This window comes from Malus domestica, chromosome 15 (genome assembly GCF_042453785.1).
Source record: "Malus domestica chromosome 15, GDT2T_hap1".
NCBI classification, from domain to species: Eukaryota; Viridiplantae; Streptophyta; class Magnoliopsida; order Rosales; family Rosaceae; genus Malus; species Malus domestica.
In genome coordinates this window covers 23,566,634-23,590,219 of record NC_091675.1, presented here as the reverse complement: position 1 = coordinate 23,590,219, position 23,586 = coordinate 23,566,634, and the positions used below count along the sequence as shown (strand labels likewise).

Sequence of the window (23,586 nt, the reverse complement as noted above, 5' to 3'; positions counted from 1 at the left end):
TCATTAAGACAGCTCACACAAAGTAAATACACAGTTCAATACATGGAAGAAAGGAAAGATTTAACCCTATTAGCCGCAAATCAGTGCTTACCATTTCATCTGCAAGGATTCCATTTATTCCATTTTCGTAGAGTCGTATGAGCCAGTTCAAACCAGCCAGTTGGTAATCCCTCATATTCCCTTGAGACAAAAGGAAAAAAGAAAAGTCCAAAACTTTAAAATGTGAAGTACATCATTTGAATTCAGCCTTCTGAAAGTTAGAGAAAATCAACTAGATTTAAGAAAAATCTCTCACAAGAAGGTTGTGTCAACAGCTGTATGGTTCCAGCCCCAGCCAAACCTTCGTCTTCCTCCTTAAGGAACTCTTCATCCTCTTCCTCTTTAGTTATTTTGGAAGCATGGCGACCTCTAAATTTGTGATTAAACAAGTAAGCACCAGTAAGAACTTTTAAAATCTTACTTCACTCATGCAATAATCATAACCAATTAAAGGCATTCATCCTACATTTTTTTAAACAAAATAAATTCTAGCTCAAAAATTCAATTCTTATTTGTCTCTTCAAAAATTCAATTCCTATTTATCTCTTCAAAGAAAATAAATTACCGAAGACAATAATCAATGACATGATAGTATAGACTGCATACGCAAGACTCTTCAATGATTATTCAACTTACTTTCCCTTCACTTTCTTCTGAGATGTCGAGCATGCGCTTGCTAATCTCCTTGGAGTAAACCTGTAGGATCTGAATCCCGTCCTCCTCGATGAGGGGAGGGGACGACGCACTTGAGACGATGAAAGAGAGGTGACAAATCGAGAAGATGGGTAGTGGGGTGGCTGGGTTCTGTAAGTCTGGTCCCTAAGATGTCAAATTGAGACGGCGAGAGAAAGGTGAGAGAGAGGTGAGAGAGAGGTGACAAATCAAGAAGATGGTGGTCACCTGAGCCGTCATGTTGTCGGGGTGGTGAAGGGAAGGGGACGACGCACTGCAGACGACGAGAAAGACTCGATCGACAGAGTGAGAGTGACAGTAGAATTCGATAGGTTGAGGACGAGGAAACCTAAAACCAACGATTTAGATTGGATGGAGAGATGATCTCTTCAATCTCATCCGTCCATTCTAACTACAAACGGGCTGGTTCGGGTACCCACGGTTCCTATACTTCAGGAACCGGCCCGAACCGAAAATTTCAAAGGCCCGCCCCACCCCGCCTCGTTTCTGTTTTTACAAAATAGGAACCGGCCCGTACCCGCCCCAAACCTTGATTACCTGCCCCGACCCACGGTTCCTGTACCCGTTTGCCCACCCTTAACCAGCTCCAACGGCTGTTTATCCCCTCCTCCAATCCACTGTTTTAGGTCAAAGTTTCATAAGATTTGCTAATTTATTGTTGCTAATGGATTTGGCATCTAGTACCCCCAATGTAAATTGAACACAAGAGTACCAAATAAGCGAACAAACAAAGTATAAAACTATTAATATTATAAACAGGAAAACAATAAACAAGAATGCTAAGATGTAAAAAAAACTTAAAAGGACTACAATGTGACAAACAAACATCCTATTTATAATAAACTAAACCCTAATCTCTAAACAAAAACCTAATTCTAATGGGCTTTCACAAATCCTAAACTTAAGCTCTTTGGTTCATGACAAAACGGAAGTTAGAGGTATAGTTCACTAGTGGTCACTCTTAAAAAGGTTTCTAAAACTCTAAAATCTTTAAAGAAACTGTCGATTTTCTATTGAATAATATCATAGGGTAAACGAAATATGACCTTAATAGTTGTTTAAATAATATTTAACATACTCTAGATGAGAAAGAAAAATAGAACAAGAAATTACGAAAATTTCAGAAGTATCCTTCAAAATTAAAATTTATTTTTGACATACTAAACATCGATAAAACGCCAAAAGACATCTTAGTAGCAGCAAAACACCATTTGAACTCACGATTCATTTTTTTGAAAAGATATATTGGGCCCAAATTTGACACCGACAACGAAAAAATCACTATTCATCGTAAAAATAGTATTTGAACTGGAAACAACTTACTTTGTTAATGGATACTATACTTTTGCGAACAAGGTTTTTTGAGGTCACAAGCTTCACAAAAAAAAAGTGAACAAAAATGTTCCCCAAACAAAAAAGTTCAAAAGCAATCCAAAATAATGCACCAAATAATACAGGGGTATTTCCGTTATATAAATAGTGTTTTTTTAATAATTAATTATTTTTGTTTTTTTTTTGGTACAGTTTTTTTTATTTTTTTATTTTTTTTGTTTTATAATTAGTACCTCACAATATGTTGGCAATAATGTGATTCAATCAGTTGTTTATCAAATATTATTTTCTCTATTTTTAAACAAGTTCAAAACATTTTAAGAGGTGCGTGGTGCCGGTTACAAAAAAAAATAAAAATTCGAACACTCATAATAATGTGATTCAATTAGTTGTCAAATGACTGTTTTTTTTTTTTTGAACAAACGATATTATCTACACTAAAAGGCAAGGTTCTAAAAGTCGCTAGGCGCTAGTCGGGCGGCGGGCTGGGGCCTAGCGCCTAGGCGGCTAGGCGGGCGCCTAGGCGGACTAGGCGAATTTAAGTAAATCTATCATATTTCAGGTAAATAAGTGTCTGCTTCTACTTGAAATATATATAATTTCATCATAAACTACAAAATATAATGCATATATATCATGAAGTATTGGAACATAATGAAAACATGTGAAATAAGGATATAATGTTTGTTCACTCAAGTATGCAACAAGTCTCTTACAATTTATTGGAAAAAAACAAAATGCAAAATGAAAGTTATGTATTTTCTATCTAAGTGAGTTGCAACCTAGGCGGATCTAGGCGGGTGCCTAGGCAGGCTAGGCGGGCTAGGCGGGTGCCTAGGTGGTCTAGGCGGTGGGCTGGGGCCTAGCGCCTAGGCGGGGTCCAGGCGGCGCTAGGCGGGGATTTTTAGAACGGTGCTAAAAAGAAGGGGGGTGGGCTTAGCCTCACCATGAGCTAGCAATATTGTGATTCAATTAGTTGTTTATTAAATATTATTTTCTCTATTTTTAAACACGTTTTAAATATCTTAAGAGCTGCATATCGTCAGTAATAAAAAAAAGTCTTTCACACGTGCACAATAATGTGAATCAATCAGTTATGTTATTTTCTATTTTTAAACACTTAAGGGCACGTAATGCCAATTATAAAAAAAAAGACCTTTCACATACGTATAATAATATGATTCAATCAGTTATATTATTCTAAAGTGTTTTACCACTATAACCACAAACTCACACATTTGAAATAGACATCCAACATTCATTCAAAATACCTTGTGCATTTTCTCTATTTTTAAACACGTTTAAAATATCTTAAGAGCCGCATATCTCCGGTAATAAAAAAGGTATTTCGCACCCGCACAATAATGTGAATCAATCAGTTATATTATTTTCTCTATTTTTAAACACTTAAAGGCACGTAGTGCCAATTACAAAAAAGACCTTTCACATGTGTATAATAACATGATTCAATCAGTTATATTATTATAAAGTGCTTTACCAATATAACCATAAACTCGCACATTTGAAATAGACATCCGACATTCACTCAAAATACCTTGTGCTTGGCAAACCATTTAATCATTGTGAATCCTAAAGGACTTGCTCCTAATTAATTTGGCACACTTGGCTTGGGTGGTACTGGTATGGATAGGGACAAAACATTGTGTACAAACTTAATTAGACGATCAGATTTCAGTCAGGAGTGCCTCCATCCAATCACGCCTCACGATTGCCACTTGCCATGCAGATTAACATTTTTGCATCACATCACGTACCCATTATTTGGAAGAAAAAAAAATTCATTGTGATCAGAATACGGATAGTACATAACGTGTTTTTATATAAGTGGTATGAAATTGTATTTTTTAAGTTATTAACTTTTTAACACACATATCCCACTATTTGTATAATGACACGTGATGTATCATCTCTTGTTCCTGTCACATTAAAAAATCTCTTCATTATTTGAAGAATTATTTGGCGCTTGAGGATATCATATGGTGGATGAGCGGTAGTGTTTCGTTGACGTAAACAAAGGATTGGTAAGAAACTATGATAAAGTATCTGGGAATGTAAATCACAGCCAAAAATCCATAAATAAAAAAAGGATGAAAACCTTGAGAAAATGTAGCCCTGTGGCTGTGTTGGAGGGATGGAGATCCTCCTCCAAAACGTAAGCAAATCGACATCCGTCTGTCCTAGTAGATCCTAGATGGAGAGCATCTACATGCCCTCTCATGATCGTTTTACACTATACATTACACTCTTTTTCTTTCCTTGCTTTCTCGTGTTTTGGAGTGTGGGACTCGATGGTCGACAACTTGGGCCATCATGGGTGCTATCGTCAAATACTTTGACCTCTTTATTTTTTCTTTCTTCACGGCTGACAGAGGGCAGGCGTCTGTGGGATCATGAATCTAATCACAATATACACTGGGTTTGACATTCCACGTATTTTGCATTGACTTCGAAAACGGCCATTTGAATCCGTCAAAAGTCATCATCTCATGTGCAACTACAACATTGGTGAAGCATTTTGATTAGGTTCTACAGCACCACTTTGAAATATCACACATAAAATCACATGTACTAATGAAAACACAAATTAAAATTATATCTTAGAGAGCAATAATAATTGCATCAAACCACCCGTTTCATACTTGTTATTGGATACATGTCATAGAAAATGTTACTTAGACATGTATTTTAAAGGAATTTTCATTAAAAAGACTATTTAAATTTGTTTATTAAAATTTCACCTTCCCTTCACACCATACAAACACTTTTAAGACTAATTTGTGGAAGATCGGTATGCCTTTTTGGATGATGCATTCTCCTGTAGCAGTATCAATCAAACGTGTTATCCATATGATCCTACCACACTTACACATAAAAGTGAAAACATGCCCATTCCAAAAGCATATGATTTTTTTTTTGTTTTTGCAGTTGTTTGTTTATTTAAAAAAAAAAAAAGCATATGGAATAATATAGTGGAAGATGATGCTGTTGGAACAACATCATTTAGACGCACCTTCCCACCTTCATCAAATCAAACATTTTTTTAATAAAAAATAAAATAAAATCTGTGTGTGTTAATATGCTGTCCGCACACAACCTCTGTGTCAGTCAAACCCTTTATAATGAATATGGATTGTCTGCCCTTCCCAGCTCAAACTCTTTCCATGTCTTTTTATTTCTATGATCACATCGTTAAATTACGTTAATATTTTATATTGTAATTATTTTTTATCTTATTATTTTTATAAAAAATTAATATAAAATATTAACGTGACTTAATCATTACCACAGAATATAGAAAAGCATAGAAGGCTATGGAATAAAGAGGGAAGACAATTCAAAGTCCCTTTATAATTTAGCAACATTCCAATATCTGTAATTTCCAATTGCCTTCAAGGTCATTTCTGTCAGAAAACATTTATTGGATTTCGAAATAGTGTATAAAATAAAGAAGTGTTTCGAATCATTGCTATTGGACTCGGGCCCCTATTCTAAAAAAACCGAGGCATTTCGAATTGTTTTGCTTGCAGAAACACCAAGAGGCAGCAGACATCTCAGCAAAAACAAAACCATTTGACAATTTGACACCCCAACATGTATTTTACGTTTTAGGAGTTGGAGTTGCAGACAGCTGCCAATTCAGAAATTCAACATAGCTGAATTAAGAGGCAGATTAGCAGAGTCCATTAAATTTCATGCAACTTTACATATCCAATCAGTTAATTGTAGGTAGCAATTAATCCAACCCCATCATTGAAGAAGCTCTCAGAGAGGTAAAGATTTTGCATTTACAAAAGCAGATGGCTTCCCTACTGCCATATTTAATCTCTCAAGTTTTAAGCTTGCTTCTCCTTTAATAAAACCCAGAATCTCAAATTTTCATTTTTTTTTTTTCAAATTTTCACTCCGATTGATCTTTGAATTTGCAGAAGGTTTGATGACTGATGAAAACCCAGTTTAATCTGAACTCAATTGGATATGATTCTCCACATTCTCCACCAAAAGTCTCTGGCTTTCATCACCGTCGTCAGCGTCCTTACCCTTTCAACCTCCATAGCCGCCATAGCCAAAGCTCAAAACTCGAGCTCCTGCATACCCACATGCGGATCGGGAAAATCAGCCAAAACTGTTCGCTATCCATTTGGATTCTCACCGAGCTGCGCAATCCCATTGAACTGTTCTGACAAAAACGAGATCACACTCGGCAAATTCAGAGTCCAAAACGTCACCCCAAACGGCATCTTCGTCAACCTCCCTGCAAAATGCAACCGTCGGGTCGAATCCGTGGCCCGACTCTTCAGCTCGAACTTCAGCCCGACTTGGAACAACAGCCTTCTCCTCCAGAATTGCTCGGCGCCGCAAAACGGCTGCATCATTCCGGCCGATTTCGTTCGGAAGCAGTTCAATTTAGAGAGCTGCAGGTCCAGCGCCGATAACATCAGCTGCCTGTCGCAGCCGCACAATCAGTCGGAGCTTATACGAATTTCGGATTTAACTCGGACTGGGTGCAAGAACTTGTTCGGGTCGTTTGCGGTTCAGTCGGGTGGGGAGTGGCCTCTCTCGCTGGAGTTCGAGACGGTGGAGTTGGGATGGTGGGTCGAGGGACCCTGCGACTGCGATGCGAATGCCACGTGTACTACGGTGAAGCTCGGCGAAGGGATGCCGGAAGGGTACCGATGTAGATGCAATGATGGGTTCGACGGCGACGGGTTCAATCTCGGGTGGGGTTGCCGGAGAGGTTAGTCATCCGGGCATTTTCATTGTTTGTAAATTTTTACTAGTCATGGTCCTTGACGAGCGGTGGAAAGGTAGACAATTCCGTTTGGGTGGGGATTTTGGACTTGGCCAATGACGTGCTACCACGTCACTATTCATGTTTTTCTATGGGTTTGTTTTGTGAGATAACCAAACAGTTAATTAATTAAGGGGAAATGGGGTTAAATTAAATTAAACTGAAATGTGCATAGCATCACAATTTCAATCCCGGCTTATTTTGTTCTAATCGTTATTTATACTGGCTTCCGTGCCTCTAGTTTCCGAGTGCAGTCCCTCAAAGTACATGTCTGGTCGCTGTGGGGGAACAACTAGAGTTGGTGCTCTTATTGGAGGTAAACTTTCTGCTCTCTCCTTTTCAAATTTACATATGCTCAGGTATGTTACCTCTTTTTCCCCTCTTCAAATTGTTTCCGCTTCTTCCTTCTCCGTATCTCATTTTTAGACATGATGAGTCTTAAAGACATGAGTGCGTGAACTGTAAATCCACTGGTGATACAATCCTTGTTGCATAGCTGAGATATTGATCAAATATGACCGGTAGTACTTGATTAAATTTCATATATTTGGTTATCTTGTGCTTTGTCTAAATACATGCGTGGCCTTGCTTTTGTCTTAGGGGTTATTGCTGGAGCTTTCTTAATGGCCGGTCTATTTCTTCTCTGTTACTTTGTTCGACGTCGTTCAACTTGCTTGAGAAACCGAATGAGCGCAAGGCGCCTCCTAAGCGAAGCGGCAGGCAACTCTAATGTTTCATTATTCCCCTATAAAGAAATAGCGAGAGCCACTAACTGCTTCGCTGAAAAACAAAGGCTGGGCACAGGGGCTTTTGGTACAGTTTATGCAGGAAAACTCCACAATGATGAGTGGGTTGCCATAAAGAAGATCAACCGTCGAGACACCAATGGCATTGATCAAGTCATGAATGAGATCAAACTCCTTTCCTCTGTGAGCCACCCGAATCTGGTGCGCCTCTTTGGTTGCTGCATAGAGGGAGGTGAACAGATCCTCGTCTATGAATATATGCCTAATGGAACTCTATCTGAACATCTTCAACGCGAGAGGGGCCAAGGACTTCCGTGGACCATAAGGCTCACCATCGCCTCTGAAACTGCTAATGCTATAGCTTATCTCCATTCAGAAATGAATCCACCAATCTATCATAGAGATATCAAATCCACCAATATACTCCTGGATTACAACTACAAGTCAAAGGTAGCAGATTTTGGTCTTTCTAGACTTGGGATGACAGAATCGTCATACATATCAACGGCTCCACAAGGGACTCCGGGCTATGTGGATCCTCAATACCATCAAAACTTCCATCTTTCCGATAAAAGTGATGTTTACAGTTTTGGGGTAGTATTAGTAGAGATTATAACCGCGATGAAGGTGGTTGATTTTGCTCGACCTCAATGTGAAGTTAACTTGGCTGCACTCGCTATCGATAGGATTGGGAAGGGATGCGTGGACGAGATAGTTGATCCCTTTCTTGAGCCAGATAGGGATGCATGGACTCTTTATTCTGTTAACAAGGTGGCTGAGCTTGCATTTCGATGCCTTGCTTTTCACAGTGACATGAGGCCTTCTATGACAGAGGTGGCAGAAGAACTGGAGTTTGTCCGGCGCAGCGGGTGGGCAACAATGAAGGAAAACATATGCATGGGATCATCAGTGGCGTCGTCTTTTTCATCACCGTATAATGGAAGTGAGAAGTCATTCGGAGGTGCGACGGCTAAGAAGGCCGGTATACGAAGCCAAAGATCAATAGTTTCACTGAGGGTAGATAGCTCTCTAGCTTCCATGGAAGAGGACAAGGATAGCTCTCCTGTTTCTGTACACGATCCTTGGTTAAGTGAACAGAGTTCACCTTCAACAAATAGCTTATTAGGCAATGTAGTAAAGTGACGTCATAAAACAGAAATCATTTTGTGTGCAGACCCTCATGAATATATTAGATCTAATCTCAAAGCTAGCTGAGCTCCCTTGAGTTTTATGTTTTGATTCTCTCACACACCCTCTCAATTTTTGACCGTCGAATTGAATGAATTTAAAAAGATCACAGGACAAAAATTAACAAAAAATGTGAGAAGTAAAAAAAGGTGTGTAGAACACCTCTAAAAATCTATAATGTAGACATTGAGTCCTCCCATACAAGTAAACAAAATTGTAATTCTTACTTTTTAAAGGAAATGTGTTTTAGTTTAACAAATAAATTTATATTTGGACTCATTTTAGGTTTTCATAGATGTCCATCAAAACAATTCTCTTCTTTGACAATAGTTAATAAATTAATTTTATGTGAAATTTAGTGTGAATGTCACATATGTGATTATATGATGAAGCAAACCAAAATAGATTTGGTGACATCCATTGAAAGCCTTGGGTGGAAAAGTAGGGAGGTAAAATTTTTCTTCATGCATGTAAGGTTGTGTCGGATGAAAACCCTTATATATAGAGGTATGGTTGTTACCTCATTACAACACACAAGATCAAGGTGAAAGTAATAATACCAATATTCCTCCCCTCTCTTTACCTGCATTCCTTGTGTGATACAGTTACCAAAATAAATAGTGTGGTACATTGCACATGTTCCACTTTTATCTCTAGCAAATGTTATCTCTATCTGACTTTCCCTTATTTTTACCAAATTCTTCTTGCCAACTAAAGTCATTACACTAGTTATTGTATCATCACTCGTGCTACGGTGTATTCTTCTTCAATGGTAAGTAAGAGGTCTTACATTTGAATGTTGAGAATGACGAGTTTGAAACTAATATATTCATTTACCCCTTAGTGTAAGTATATTGTTGTAGCACTCAACCACTGACTAGTTAGTATTTTAATATGGCAATAACCACTCGTTTAAGTCTGTTCTACAATGTAATTTCATGATTAAGTCTGTTCATATTTAGGTTATCATTACTAGATCTGTCACATCCCGACTCGGGCTCGACTCCACCGTAACACGATATTGTCCGCTTTGGACCCCGACCACTCCCTCACGGTTTTGTTTCTAGGAACTCACACGAGAACTTCCCAATGGGTCACCCATCATGAGATTGCTCTTGTGCGAACTCGCTTAACTTCGAAGTTCCGATGGAACCCGAAGCCAGTGAGTTCCCAAAATGTCTCGTGCTAGGTAGAGATAAGAATATACATATAAGGCTTACAAGATCCACACCCTAGGAGATGTGGGATCTTACAATCCACCCCCCTTAGGGGCTCGACGTCCTCGTGGGCACACTTCCGGTCAGGGATTGGCTCTGATACCAAATTGTCACATCCTGAGCTCGACTCCGCCGTAACACGATATTGTCCGCTTTGGGCCCTGACCACGCCCTCACAATTTTGTTTCTGGGAACTCACACGAGAACTTCCTAGTAGGTCACCCATCATGGGATTGCTCTCGCGCAAACTCGCTTAACTTCGGAGTTCCGATGGAACCCGAAGCTAGTAAGTTCCCAAAAGACCACGTGCTAGGTAGAGATGGGAATATACATATAAGGCTTACAGGATCCACACCCCTGGACGATGTGGGATCTTACAAGATCATCCTTACAAAATTTCATTTGAATTAAAATCATTTAATTATTATTGTATACATTTCATTGTTTATCGACAACTCTATTATCGTCTATATGTCATATCACAATTAGATAACTAAATGGCTTCCGATTTTAGTGAATTTTGCAAGGAGATCTTTCAATATTAACCTAAAAAAATATTAGTTTAGATTATAAAACATATTTTTAGTGAGTCCAAATGAGTGATTAATTTCCAATTAAAATACCAACTGATTAGCGCTTTTGGCATGCCAAAGCGCTTTTACATGCAATGAAATACAACTTGCATAGTTATTTTTTGGTTATATAAGGGTTTAAGTCAATTTTAGAGTTGAATATAACTTCTTTTTTAGCTAAATGTGGGGGTTCCACTTTTAATCCTAGAGTTATATCCGAAGTCAGAAATGAATTTGATTATATATGGTACCAAAGTCATATATAACTCCCAACTTTTTTCGTTATATTGGAGAGTAAATGAGTCAAATTTAATAAGTCTTTTAACGATAGATACGTTCGCAAAAATGTATAGGTGGGGTGGTGACCATCCCATGCCAGAAGTGTCATCCCTCTCGAGCTAACCTCAAGGACTAATGAGTAGTGCTGCATTTATCATCTATTTATACCATCTTTCTAATGAACGTAGGATCTACCAACACATATGGGTCCCATCTTTATTATAGAAACTATACAAATGGTGGTACCAATAGATTGTAAGAATAACATTTTTAAGGATAATTGCATGTATTCTTGAGATAATTATTGGTTGTTAATGTAGACTAAACCTAATTAAAGTAGAAGGAGAAGCCTTGAAAAGGGCTCATCACAAGTTATTTATTGCTCGTCTACAAAGTTGAGACAAAGTAATAAGCCCTAATAGTAATACAAGTCCCCATCTCTAAAAGTTGATGATGAAGAGATGGATTAGCTAGGGATGGCATTTTGCCTTACATTCTTCGAAAGTATCCCAACACATAGTGAAAAAAGCGCAACAAAAACATATTTTTGTACCCGATCCGGTGCCCGAGCTACATGTTTCTTGCGAACAAAACGTTAAATTCTCACCATCACCTTTCACTCTTAAATTCTCCACGACAATATCTTTCTTGTTGCTACTAATCCCAATGCCTTCATCGCCTGTTTAATTAAAATATAATATGTAAATTAAAGAAGATCGAAGATCAAAAACAAGAAGAAAGTGTAATTTTCTTTGACAAGCCTATATAGAGATGCATATAATGATTTCCGCACATTTACTTCTTATATGTGGCACCATTCGGAATGTGTAAATCAAAGAACAAAAATAAAACAGAAATGTGCAGATAGAAAAAGAGAGTGCGGGGAAGTCGTTTTACATTGGGCAACAGCCAAGAGAGCTATGAAGACCATACAAAACAAAACCAACTGCAGTTTGATTGCCATTGATGTACTTGAAAGAGAGTCGGGATACAATTTGGTGGTGATGCAAGGTCAAAATATTGCAGGGTTTTTATAACAAGAAAAAGCAAGCCTCGATTTATTGCTAAAGATCCATGCTAATACACCTAGAATCCAAGAGCTCTAAATAAAAAGTAGTAATGTAACTAAAGAGATTTTAAACGTATTAATTGTGCATCCATTCTATCTAATGCAAACTCTATCTCCCACAAGTAATAGTTTAACCACTTTCCAATTTAATGGAATTAGATTTCGTATACATTTGTTGCATCTCATCCATTTACTTTTAGAAAAGTAAAATAAATAACTTTCATTTGACATTCCGCCGCTGTTCCAATGGAGTCCCAAAAAATTTCAAATGTGAGATTGTCACTCAAGTTACTTTTATTCAAGTTTAACATTTCACTTTGACATTTATTCTTGGATATGCTAAAAAATCTACTCCTGAACCGATCATACTCTTGGTTGAGAGTGAATCCCACATCTGAGAAAGGAGGAACTTTGCATATGCATGCTCAAGCCAACAAGGCAACTACCTAGCTCCCAAGTCAATACGGGTTTAAGGGTTTTTTAGAACTCAAGATTCCATTGTTAACCTGCAACTTGATTAGACTACATCCACAAGGCTTTCCTACTCAAAATGCTTCACCCAACTAAATGCCAATACTTAGGGTTGTTTCAAACCATTGAAACTTGCTTGCATTTGATTAAGGGTTCTCCAACTCAGTTGTGATCAACAAATACTCAATCATAGATTCATAGTAGATACCATTGATTTCTTAATCATCTAAACGATGATTTAGTCGTCACCATATACAAAATAATTGTGGTTCATCATCACAATTAGACCTGTAAACGGGTCGGGTTTATTGGGTTTGGGTCGGGTTTCACCCGACCCGTTAATTTAACGGGTCACCCGAACCCAACCCGTTAAGTTAACGGATCACCCGAACCCAACCCGTTAAGTTAACGGGTGACCCGTTTCAACCCGTAAACCCTTTTTTCTTTTTTTCTTTTTTACATTCCAATACAAGGAGCTGCGACTTGGATTTCTTCTGGAACTATTCCCGGAGGCTCTCGAGCTCCTCTCTGCAATTTGAAGCGTCGCGAATCCCTAATTGCGTGGAAGCTGTTCGCTAGAGACTCGGTCTGGAGGAGGAGCCACATCCGGCTGCCGTTGGAGGAGTCTTCGAGAAGGGTCTGGATCCTCTGGAGCATGATGCAGAGCTCCTGGAAGCAGAGGATGGCGGAGTGGGAGAAGACGGCGGTGGAGCTGCAGATGATGTCTTCGAAGAGGATGGAGATGAGGGTTGACCTGTGCGGCGCAGGAGGAACTGGTCCATGATGTGGATGATATGCAGGAAGAGATGATTCATGAAATCTATGAGAAAGCTACTCAAGTATGTGCAATTTTGTTCAATCTAGTTTATTTGAAGTTTTCTTCGTGTTTGGATTAAAGCTCCATTTGTTAATTACTAGAGCTTGATGTCCTTTGCTTTGCTAATTGTAGGAACCGTATGAGACGTTCCATGGTGAGATGGTTGCTGCTAATGCTTGTATATCTGCAGCAGATAGTTTCCAGAAAGAAATAACCAATCAAGTCGAAAACAAAGAAGCTAGGGAATCCACTGAAAATTAGATGACAGATGAACAGAAAGCGCGAATGGAAGCTAATAGATTGAAGGCACTTGAGAAAGCTGCAGCTAGGCGCTGCCAATTGCAGGCGGCTTGAGGTTCCGTTTCATGGTGTTTTGTCACAGATGAGGTTGACCTGTGGAGGGAGCGGAGAATCCAGAGTGACCCAAAGCGGCTCGTGGGAGCATTTCCAATATAATTTATAACGGGTGCTAACGGGTTGTAACGGGTCTAACGGGTTGACCCAAAGTGACCCGTTATTTAACGGGTTGTTAACGGGTTCACCCGTTAACGACCCGACCCGTTAAGCATCCACCCAAATACTAATATTAACGGGTCGGGTCGGGTTAACGGGTCGGGTCCAAAATGCCAGGTCTAATCACAATCTTAATTGTTATCAAAACCATCAATTTCTATTAGTTGTATTTTATGGGGTGTCCAATATGGTAGAGGAACTCCACAAAGAATTTATTCAAGTAAGGTATATAGTATGAAAGATGTCTTAGCAAAGTAATAAATTTGCAATACAAGGATTCTCTTCCTCTACGGGGCTTTACAATTGAAGTGCAAGTCGAAAACTGAGTTGCAAGAGTAAGCCAAGTAACTCACAAGAGGCATATGAACAGGACTGGCAGCAACTGGTATCATTTGGCGATTTTTAATCTGCAGGTCAAATAGTATCGAGATTCAGCCTCCCCTGAAATACAGAGGCAAAACAAGCTAGAGTAGTGATACTGTATAAAGTTCTAAAAGCAATACATGCGGTCGCCAACAGCCTGTCTAACCTTCTTCCAATACAGTGCTGGAGGTCGACTAAAATTACCTCTATCAAGTAGGTTATAACTCAGATTCCTTTGTTAAGAGCAATTTCATCAGATTACACATCTGGTGCAATCCAATCAGATATAATGGGGTTCATTAACATGGTACCGAGCATGGAATCCTTTGCTAATGAATGACGAAATGGCATCTACGGTTCTCCAATTCAATAAGCTTCAGCTAACTAATTAATTCCACGAATAAAATGGTTTCTAACTAGAAACTTGATTGTAATTAAAAAATTCACAGCATTTTATTAGCAAGGTGGAAACTGATTACCTTTACATGTAATTCCTTTAACAACCTGATGGGTTCTTCTCCAAAATTAGTGAGCACCTATCCGTGACTTCTTGGATCAGGAACTTGGTGAACCTTTCTGGCTTCAGCACTTGAAAACTGCCCCACTACACGAGCATGAGGTATGGAGGCTTCTCCACGGGCAAGAGCATCCACATTCTCAAGCAGGTACTTTTCTGGAAGCCTGCCTACTACGTTCCCCTCTTCATTTCCCGCTTTATCTAGGAATGCAAAGTGTGGAATACCCTCAACACCAAACTCATCAAGCTCTTGTTCCCACTTTGTGTTGTCAACATTCAGCATAACAAAATTTACACGATCCCTGCATACAAGAATTGGTGGATAATGAAGAATCTACTATTATCAAAAGAAGAAACTGAACTCTCAGATATTTAGATTCTCAAGTATTTCAGAAAAATAAATAACCAAAAATGGCATTCACTATATTTACGCGTTATAAAGATATGCAATTATAAGCAATAACAAGTTATAACTTGAAGATCATACTTGTACTGCTGCTCAACTTTATACACATCTGGAGCTAATTCCTTGCATACTTCACACCAATCGGCATAGAACTCGACAACAGTAGGCTTCCCATTCGAAAGAGCCTAATCAACCATAAATTACAGAAGATCGTAAGAAAATAACAGCACAAATTTCACATTGAAGATTATGTCTACATTCATTGACACACATATACATGCTGGAAAACACAAATTAGCTAACTGAAGTCACGGGGATTAAGAAACCAAGATGTGTCTGTATGCGATTCGTAAACTTCAGAAAATAAAAGGCAACAAATATGTGCCTTGCTTTTCTGAAAAAGTACAAGAGTGACTGATGTTCAAATTACTACATTGTCCAAGTTCCAGGACGTTTATGATCCGTTGAGGAATAATGTTTGAACCTCACCACTGAAATGGTTGATTTAAACTTAATATCTAAGCTATTGTTTTGAGGATATATGCTTGTCTAGGTTCTCAATCATGCTCATCACAACCACCTACCGACCCATCCACAACACCTCATGATGCTGGACAAAGTAAAAAGGGTATAACTAATAGGACGAACCTCTTCATAAGGTAATGCAGCAAGAGATAGGTCCTTCAAAGAAACACCAAAATCTAGTCTTCCTGATAAGAAAAGCACGACCGCCGCAAGAGTGGAAACCACCGCTACTTGCCTGTTGGTATTCTTGTTTGGAAATTCCGGAGGGCCAGAGCTCGTAGAGGAAGTCGTAGCTTGACTACTGCTATCACTGACAGAGCCTGGCTCAGCAACCGACTTCTCCTGAATTAGAATAGTTGATGAACATAACACCAATCACATTGTAAATTCAACTCGAAAAACTATTCGAACAAGAAATTGAGCAAACGACGGTTCAGATACGCAACGATTAACCAACAAAATACACGCAGCATAATTTAGGGAAGTTTTTACCAAAAACACAGAAGCTTGTCAAATTATTAATAGTGGAAATGCTGCATATATTTACCAGATTACCAAACTTCCAATCCCACAGAGCAAAAATCAAGACAATAAACCACTTTCAAATTACCCAAATCCCAAATTGCATATAAATGTGAAAATCATGGAAATTCCATAATCCTAAAATGCAAACTTTCTCCATCAAAACAATGACTTTGTACTCCACAGTTGAAACCCAGTAAGGATAAATTGGGAAATATGCAAATTATTGAAAGGGAGCTCTTGAAATAGTGATTTATGCCAAAAAGATGGGAGATTTTAGAGGGAAAGATAAAAGCGTACCGTTGTGGAGGGGTCAGGTAGGTTGGGGGTTTGCTGGCAAGAAACGGTCGGAAATCGGCGGTGGTGGTTTGGGAAGTGGAGAGTGGGCTTAACGTAGTGGGGAAGTCGAGGAGTTTGGAAACATGGCCGGGATCTATGGAGGCTAACCGGGTTTGAAGCCACGCGACCCATTTGTAATTTTGCAGATAATCCTGCTGCGACTGCCCTTTTGATTTTAATACTGTTCTAAACAGTGGGCCGAAAACTGACTTCTTTTGTGGATGAGAGAAAGGGTTGGGACTTCTTCAAGTCATTTCTCACTTTTCACGCTCCAAGCCTCCAAAGCGCGGTAAGTAAATTTAAGATCTTATGCTTGTAAATACTTTCACCGCTATTAGAGCGTGTGTCGATAAATATATTAATTTTGTAATTTAAGACTGTCACAAGCGGAAGAGCCTAATTAATCAAGAAAAACTTGTCAACGAACAAACCATGTTTGCTTTCTCTTCCTCGACATTTCTTCTACATCCCTCACTCCCTCTCGGCTCACACCATGTCTTTTCTAGTTTCACCAAATTTTACCTCAAATCGACATGCACGAATGTCGTTCTTAAATTCTAAACACGATCTTTTTTATCTCTTAATTTGCGCCTAAACTTAAAGATCAAGTTTAGAATTGACCCTCCCTTGTCCAAAATACTTCTTTGAATAAGTGAACCCAATACTAACCACATCGATGTTATTTCAATCAAAATATTAAGGGTAAAGTACAAAAATTACCTCAACTATTGGTGTCACGACACTTTCATACCTCATCTTTTAAAATTGACAATGTCATACCTCATCTTACGAATTTGTGCCAATGTTATACCTTCCGTTAGCTTGGCCGTTTACTTTTCAGTTAAATGCTGACGTGGCTTGATCCGGGAACCACTTTTTATTAAAAAATTATTAAAAACTAAAAAAAAATTATTTAATATTTTTTTAAATATTAAAATAATAAAAAAAGTAAAAAAAATTATTTAAAAAAAAAACCCTTTCTTCCCTTCCCCTTCTCTCCCTTCCCCCCCCCCCCCCACCCCCGAAACCCCATACCTGAACCTCCCGCCCAGATCCCCGTCAAACCCCCTCCCCCTCCCCCCCTCCCTCTCTCTCTTCTCCCGTCAAACCCCCCCCCCCCCCGGCCCAAATTTGAAAACCCATCTTCTTCCCCTACCTGTTTTTTCTTTCTTTCTTTCTTTTCTTTTCTCTCTCTTTCTTCTTCTTCTTCTGCAGGTTGGGTGGGTTGGGGGGCGGACGAACTGGGTTTTGGTTTCCTTTGTTTTTTTTTCCTTCTTCTCTCTCTTCTTCTTTTTCTTCTTCTGCAAGTGGGGGTGCCGGGGGGGGGGGGGACGGACTGGGCATTTTTATTAGGTTAGGGGGGTGGTGGATTTGGGTTGCAGGTGTGGGAGGGATCTGAGCCCGGGGGCGGGGGGTGTTGGGTGTGTAGAGTGGGTGCGGGGAGAAGATGAACTAGGTTGATTTTTTTTTTTTTTGGGTTGCAGGAAGGGGTTTTGGGGGAAGAAGATGAACATAGGGGAAGGAGAATGGGGAGGGAGGGAGGGAGGGAGGGAGGGAGGAGGGTGGGTGCAGGTGCGGAGGGAAGACGAACTGGATTTTTTTTTTTTTTTTGGGTTGCAGGAATGGGGATTTGGGGAAGAACATGAACATGGGAGAAAGAGGGGAAGGGGTGGGGGTGGGGAGGGTAATCGAATCTGATTGTTTTTTTTTTTTTTCTTCCTCCTCCTTCTTTCTGGGTTGCAGGAAGATGGGGAGGGGAGGGACGAACAAAGGTTTTTTTTTTTCTTCTTCTTCTTCTTCTTTTACTTCTTCTTCCTCCTCATTCTTCTTTCTAGGTTGTAGGAAGATGAGGAGGGGGAGGGACGAACAAAGGTTTTTTTTTTTTTTTTTTTTATATTTACTTTTCTTATTATTTTAATATTAAAAAAATTAAATAAATTTTTTTAGTTTTTTAATAATATTGTAATGATTTTTTAATAGAAAGTGGGCCCCGAATCAAGTCACGTCAACATTTAACTGAAAAGTAAACGGCCAAATAACAGAAGGTATAACATTTATACAAATTCGTAAGATGAGGTATGACATTGTCAATTTTAAAAGATAAGGTATGAAAGTGTCGTGAAACCAATAGTTAAGGTAATTTTTTGTACTTTACCCACACATTAATCATGGTTTGTGCATGATTAGTTTTTTTGTTAGCATGAAAGGAGTTGGATTTTAGCATGATCTTCAGTTGAGTATGAGATTGTCAGTCTTTAAAGACTTTTTTCTAATAAACGATATTTTTTTTTTGAATCAACGATACTATCCATGCTAAGGAGTGACGGAATGAAGTAAATCTCATAATAGGTTAACAATAACGTGATTCAAATTTGCATTTAATAAAAATCGAACCTAAGACCTCTCACTTACAAGTGAGAAAGAATATTACTAAGTGGCATATAGAAATGCCTTACGAGTTGCTAATCACGAAATTTACCATCATAATGTAATTACATGCATTATTAGCAATAATTCTCGTTAATTAGCTCATAATTAAATACTTGAAGTTTACAACTTAAAGCACAATCCCAATAATCCAAATTTCACAAAGAAAAAAAAAAAAAAACAACATAACCCACACAATCGAAATCGAGTTTTCACTTCTCGATTCCTAACTAACTATCCGGCCCCAAAATCCCATTCACAATCGAAGTCGCCACCAAAACCCCCACAACCTCCGCTCCCACCACCGCTCCAGCCTGTGCCAAACCCCCGAAGCTCAACGCCGCTTCCACCCCTTCCTCAGCCGTTTCAATCCCTCGCTCCACCGATTCTATCCCCTTCTCCGCCGATTCTAGCCCCTTCTCCGCCGTTTCCAGCCCCTTCTCCGCCGCCTCGAACCCTTCCTTCACTATCACCTCCACTTCCTTCTCCGCCTCTTTCACCTTCCTCCTCAGCCCAAACAGCCCAATGTCCTCCGCCTTCACTTCCTTCGCAGCCACAGCTGCCAGCGCCGCCGTCCACGTCAGCGACAGCGCCAACTGTCTCCGCCCGGGTAATGCGAGTCCACGAGGCGGCGCAGGCTTGGAGGCGTGCGCCGGGGAGGAGGTGGAGGTGCGGTGCGCATTGCTTACTTGGTGGAGAGCTAGTACTGATGCTCTTGCTGCCATTTCTTCTCTCAGAAAATTTTGCGAATTTTGATACCACACGCTAACTAACTAACTAATCCTCTAGCATTTTTATTTATTTATATTTAAAATTTTAAAGACGAATATACCCTTGGATTTGTGCACTACACCTGTACGCAACAAAACGCTGCGTTTCGAGGTTGATAAAGACAAAATTTCCCTCTATAAAATTTCGGTTTTTTTCTTAATCGAGCGCTCTCCATTTTTGCGCCAAGAAAGACAGGGTTTTTGAGCGATGGTCGAAGAAGCATCAGCGTCGGCGTCGGCGACGGCGAGCGAAACACTAACCCAAAACACAGCCTTGGAGTCTCAGAGGTCCAACGAGGCCACCATCACGGAGGTAGCTCAGGGAGGCACCGAGTCCACTTGCAACAACGAAAGCGCGGAAGCTTCAGCTGTCAGCTCCAATGGCGATCGCGAAAAGTCGCTCGAGTTTTCCGACGAGCTGATGGAGAAGGGCTCCAAGGCGGTCAAGGACTCTGATTTCGGCGAGGCCACCGAGTGCTTCAGCCGTGCTTTGGAAATCAGGTTAGGGTTTTTTATTTTCCTGATTTTTCTTGCTTGCCTTACTTCACATTCTGTTTGTTTGCTTATAAATTGAGTTTTCGGGCACTGTGATGCTTTAAATTTTGCTGCTTTTCTTAATATTTCGTGGATTTTGCTTCCCTAGACATAAACCCTAATTGTTGTCTGTAGGTCAGTTTACCGTCGGTTAAGGTTTACACTATGAATTATGCTTTTTCAATTTTGATATTCTTTGTCAGTTTACCCTCATTTTCATATTTCAAAAATTTTGCATTGTACTGTTGAGCCCTGCTAATGCAACAATTAAGGTGCAGAATTGCGCATTTGATGGAGTCCAATTTCTTTGCCCTGTTACATCGTATTGCATTTGTTTAACCATGGCTTCAAAAAATTTCAAATTCGCAGGATGCATTAGTTATGGTATTAAACTCTGTTATATTGTATTGCATTTGTTTATCCATTGCATTTCTTCATATTCACTTTCTCATTTAATTTTTGCTATTATTTGTACTCTCATATAATCTGCATTAGTTAATTTGCAGACGACCTGTGCACTTTTCTTAGGTGCTTCTCTTTTTTAGAACCTCGTTAGGTATGCTAATTAGTAATTACTATTGATTATGTGAATAAATGCAGGGTTGCACATTTCGGAGAACTTGCTCCTCAGTGTGTCAATGCTTACTATAAATATGGATGTGCATTGCTTTACAAAGCTCAAGAGGAGACTGATCCATTGGGTGCTGTACCCAAGAAGGAGGGTGAATCGCAGCAAGAATCTGCTAAGAATGTTGTAAATGGTAAATCTTCCACAGCTGCTGTTTCAAGTAATGCTGAACAGGATGCAAGTTTGAGTAATCAGGAGGGAGTAGATGCTGATGGTGGTATGTCATTTGTGATGCTTCTCGAGTATAATTGTCTAATAGAACATGTGAATTTCTGTTGGCAGTCAATCATGAACATCTGTGGAATGATAGAGCAGTGAATTCCAAACCTGCTTAACTAGAAGTAAAAGCCATTCAATCTAGCTCTTTGCTTTTTGCATAAATGTTGCACATGTATAATGATATCGTCATCACATATAATGTAATGATATTGCGGTCATGTATTCCTGTAAAAATTGGCGTCGTTGATAACTATTGATGTGCATGAGACACTGTGTCTACGTCTCCTTGATGGTACCATAGCTGCTCATACAGATCTACTCCACTACTACTCTTTGACCTCAAATCTATTGGAAAATCAAACGAATCATGCCATCTGTTTGGGAACATATCATGAGTCTCATATCCTATAAAGATTTTGAGATAATAAAATCTGCCAAGAGACACTGTTTTGCACATTGATGAACCGGTAAAAGTCTAAACTTCTATCCTCTGTGTGTGTTTGTGCATGTCTTCTGGTTTAGATGCTTGAGGAATCGTAGCATCATATCGTCAATGTTTTGGATTGTTGTTTAGTGTGTGTATTAAGCAACTCATTTGACAGTATATTCCATGTAAGATACGGAGAAATAGAGTCTAAATAGCTAAGAAGGATATAAAGGACATAAGATTAGGTATATACAGACCTGTCAGATGATACTTGCTGTCCTAAAACGGATTTTTGAGAATAACTTATCATTATTTGTTATCATTACATTATGAAGTTTAATAGTTCATTTTCTTTTCTGAGGCAGTTTCTAGTGGAAAAGACAAAGATGAAGATGATGATAGCGATGATGAAGACCTGGCTGAAGCAGATGCAGATGAAGATGAAACTGACCTTGATTTGGCATGGAAAATGCTAGATGTGGCAAGAGCCATTGTTGAAAAAAACCCGGCTGACACATTGGAGAAGGTCGACATATTATCGGCTTTGGCAGAAGTTGCACTGGAAAGAGGTCTGTTGTGTACTCAGTTTGGTTGAATTGAAATCTGTGTATAGTAATCGAAGAGGTTCTTGAACTTCACTATAATTTTTGGTTCATTTCTTCTGAAAACATCTTTATTTGGCCTTACATTGTGTCTCCTTGTAGAGGACATTGAAACTTCTCTCAGTGACTACCAGAAAGCACTTTCCATTTTGGAGCAGTTGGTTGAGCCTGATAGTCGACGTATAGCTGAACTGTATCCTACTCGGGATTTACATATAGCCTTTGAGTTCATAACTGTTACTAATAAGAGATTCTTTTCTATATTTTTGTTTTATTTTATTCTTGTTTCCCCCTGTTCCCACTGGGTCAGGGACTCGCAACCTTAACTGGAGAATTCAGAAATTTTCGGCTATGTTTGTGTCTAGAGATTGGCTCTAAGCCTGAGGAAGCCATTCTGTATTGCCAGACGGCTATATCAACCTGCAAGTCTCGTGTGCGGCGGCTCATGCTTGAATCAAGGAGTTTGACAGAATCCACAACGTCGTTGTCTGCTTCTGTATTGGAGCCAGGTGTCACGCTCTCCTCAAATATGACCAAATCTGATAATATTGTGACAGATATACAGGCAGAGATTGAAACACTAACTGGACTCGCTGGAGATCTGGAAAAGAAGGTATCTAATAATATTTCATCCTTTAATTTTAAAAATGGAAGACAGTCACGTTTATGTCTTTTCTGATTTTTGCATTATTGAGTTTGTAGCTTGAAGATCTGCAACAACTGGCGTCAAACCCAAAATCCATTCTCGCTGAGATTATGGGATTTGTGTCTGCCAAGGCAAAAGGCACTGAGAAAAGTGAATCTCCGTCAGTGATTAGCTCTTCAAGGATGGGAACTGCTGACAACAATGGAGGTTTTGACTCCCCAACTGTATATACTGCTCATACGAATGGAGCTTCTGGAGTCACACATCTTGGTGTGGTAGGAAGAGGAGTCAAGCGAGTGTTGATGAACACAGGCTCGGGAGAATCAAGCGCATCGAAGAAACCTGCTTTGGATTCATCGCAAGACAAGGGTGAGGGAAATGCGTCATGAAGGTCGTGGATTCCCGTAATTGTATGAACAGAATTGGGAAATCTAGGTTATATTCTGGATTCCAGGATTATACGCGAAGGGATTCCTAGCTAAATTCAAGCAGACTTGTAGTTTTAGTTGTATGTGATGTACCTTACTATTTAATATTTAGAAATTGAGATCATGAACTCCTTGAAGGCCGTGGTTAGTGGGATATTTTCCATGCGATTAAAGATTAAAGTTGATGCTGGTTTGTAATGGATCATAATCTTGTCAGGTCCTTTTACTTGGGGATTTATTTTCGAAATTCTATTTACTCAAGTGAAAAATTGTACCGAGTCCATGAAAATTGAATGCGAAATGAAACCCTAATAAATTTTGTTTCTCTCTATTTTGGGCACTCGCGCAGTCACTCTTATATTTGATGTTAGAGGTGAAGAATGAATGTATGTGCTTTCGTGTTTCAATTTGTATCATTGATATTAAATTCAAAGGTAGATGACTGAATCCCTAGTTACCACGGTGATCAACGAGATAAGACTATGAA

At 39.2% G+C, this 23,586-nt stretch overlaps 4 protein-coding genes across 5 annotated transcripts; 2 read left to right on the top strand and 2 right to left on the bottom strand.

Moving 5' to 3' along the window:
• Positions 1-5,538: 5,538 nt before the first annotated feature.
• On the top strand, positions 5,539-8,851 carry LOC103431572 (wall-associated receptor kinase-like 14). The gene is made up of 4 exons (XM_008369738.4): positions 5,539-5,855; positions 6,012-6,820; positions 7,116-7,190; positions 7,475-8,851. Exons 2-4 carry the CDS (start codon positions 6,061-6,063, stop codon positions 8,761-8,763), a joined length of 2,124 nt encoding a protein of 707 aa, XP_008367960.3. The 5' UTR covers positions 5,539-5,855; positions 6,012-6,060; the 3' UTR covers positions 8,764-8,851.
• Positions 8,852-11,207: 2,356 nt separating this feature from the next.
• Positions 11,208-16,686, bottom strand: LOC103431573 (thioredoxin-like protein HCF164, chloroplastic). 2 transcript variants are annotated; one of them, XM_029094565.2, is made up of 6 exons: positions 16,380-16,686; positions 15,681-15,899; positions 15,114-15,217; positions 14,589-14,928; positions 14,100-14,187; positions 11,208-11,555 (listed from the first exon to the last, which is right to left on the bottom strand). In XM_029094565.2, the coding sequence occupies exons 1-4, from the start codon at positions 16,548-16,550 to the stop codon at positions 14,646-14,648; spliced, it is 777 nt and encodes a 258-aa protein (XP_028950398.2). In that variant the 5' UTR covers positions 16,551-16,686; the 3' UTR covers positions 11,208-11,555; positions 14,100-14,187; positions 14,589-14,645. The 2 variants fall into 2 exon arrangements, with proteins under 2 accessions (XP_028950398.2, XP_070669599.1); XM_070813498.1 differs by having other exon boundaries at positions 14,100-14,153.
• A 2,233-nt stretch (positions 16,687-18,919) lies between these two features.
• LOC103401261 (uncharacterized) lies at positions 18,920-19,798 on the bottom strand. The gene has a single exon (XM_008339969.4). It carries the CDS (start codon positions 19,568-19,570, stop codon positions 19,076-19,078), a length of 495 nt encoding a protein of 164 aa, XP_008338191.3. The 5' UTR covers positions 19,571-19,798; the 3' UTR covers positions 18,920-19,075.
• On the top strand, positions 19,626-23,430 carry LOC103401260 (uncharacterized). Its single transcript, XM_008339968.4, has 6 exons — positions 19,626-20,116; positions 20,750-20,994; positions 21,789-21,992; positions 22,128-22,218; positions 22,365-22,638; positions 22,728-23,430. Exons 1-6 carry the CDS (start codon positions 19,824-19,826, stop codon positions 23,058-23,060), a joined length of 1,440 nt encoding a protein of 479 aa, XP_008338190.3. The 5' UTR covers positions 19,626-19,823; the 3' UTR covers positions 23,061-23,430.
• Positions 23,431-23,586: the final 156 nt, after the last annotated feature.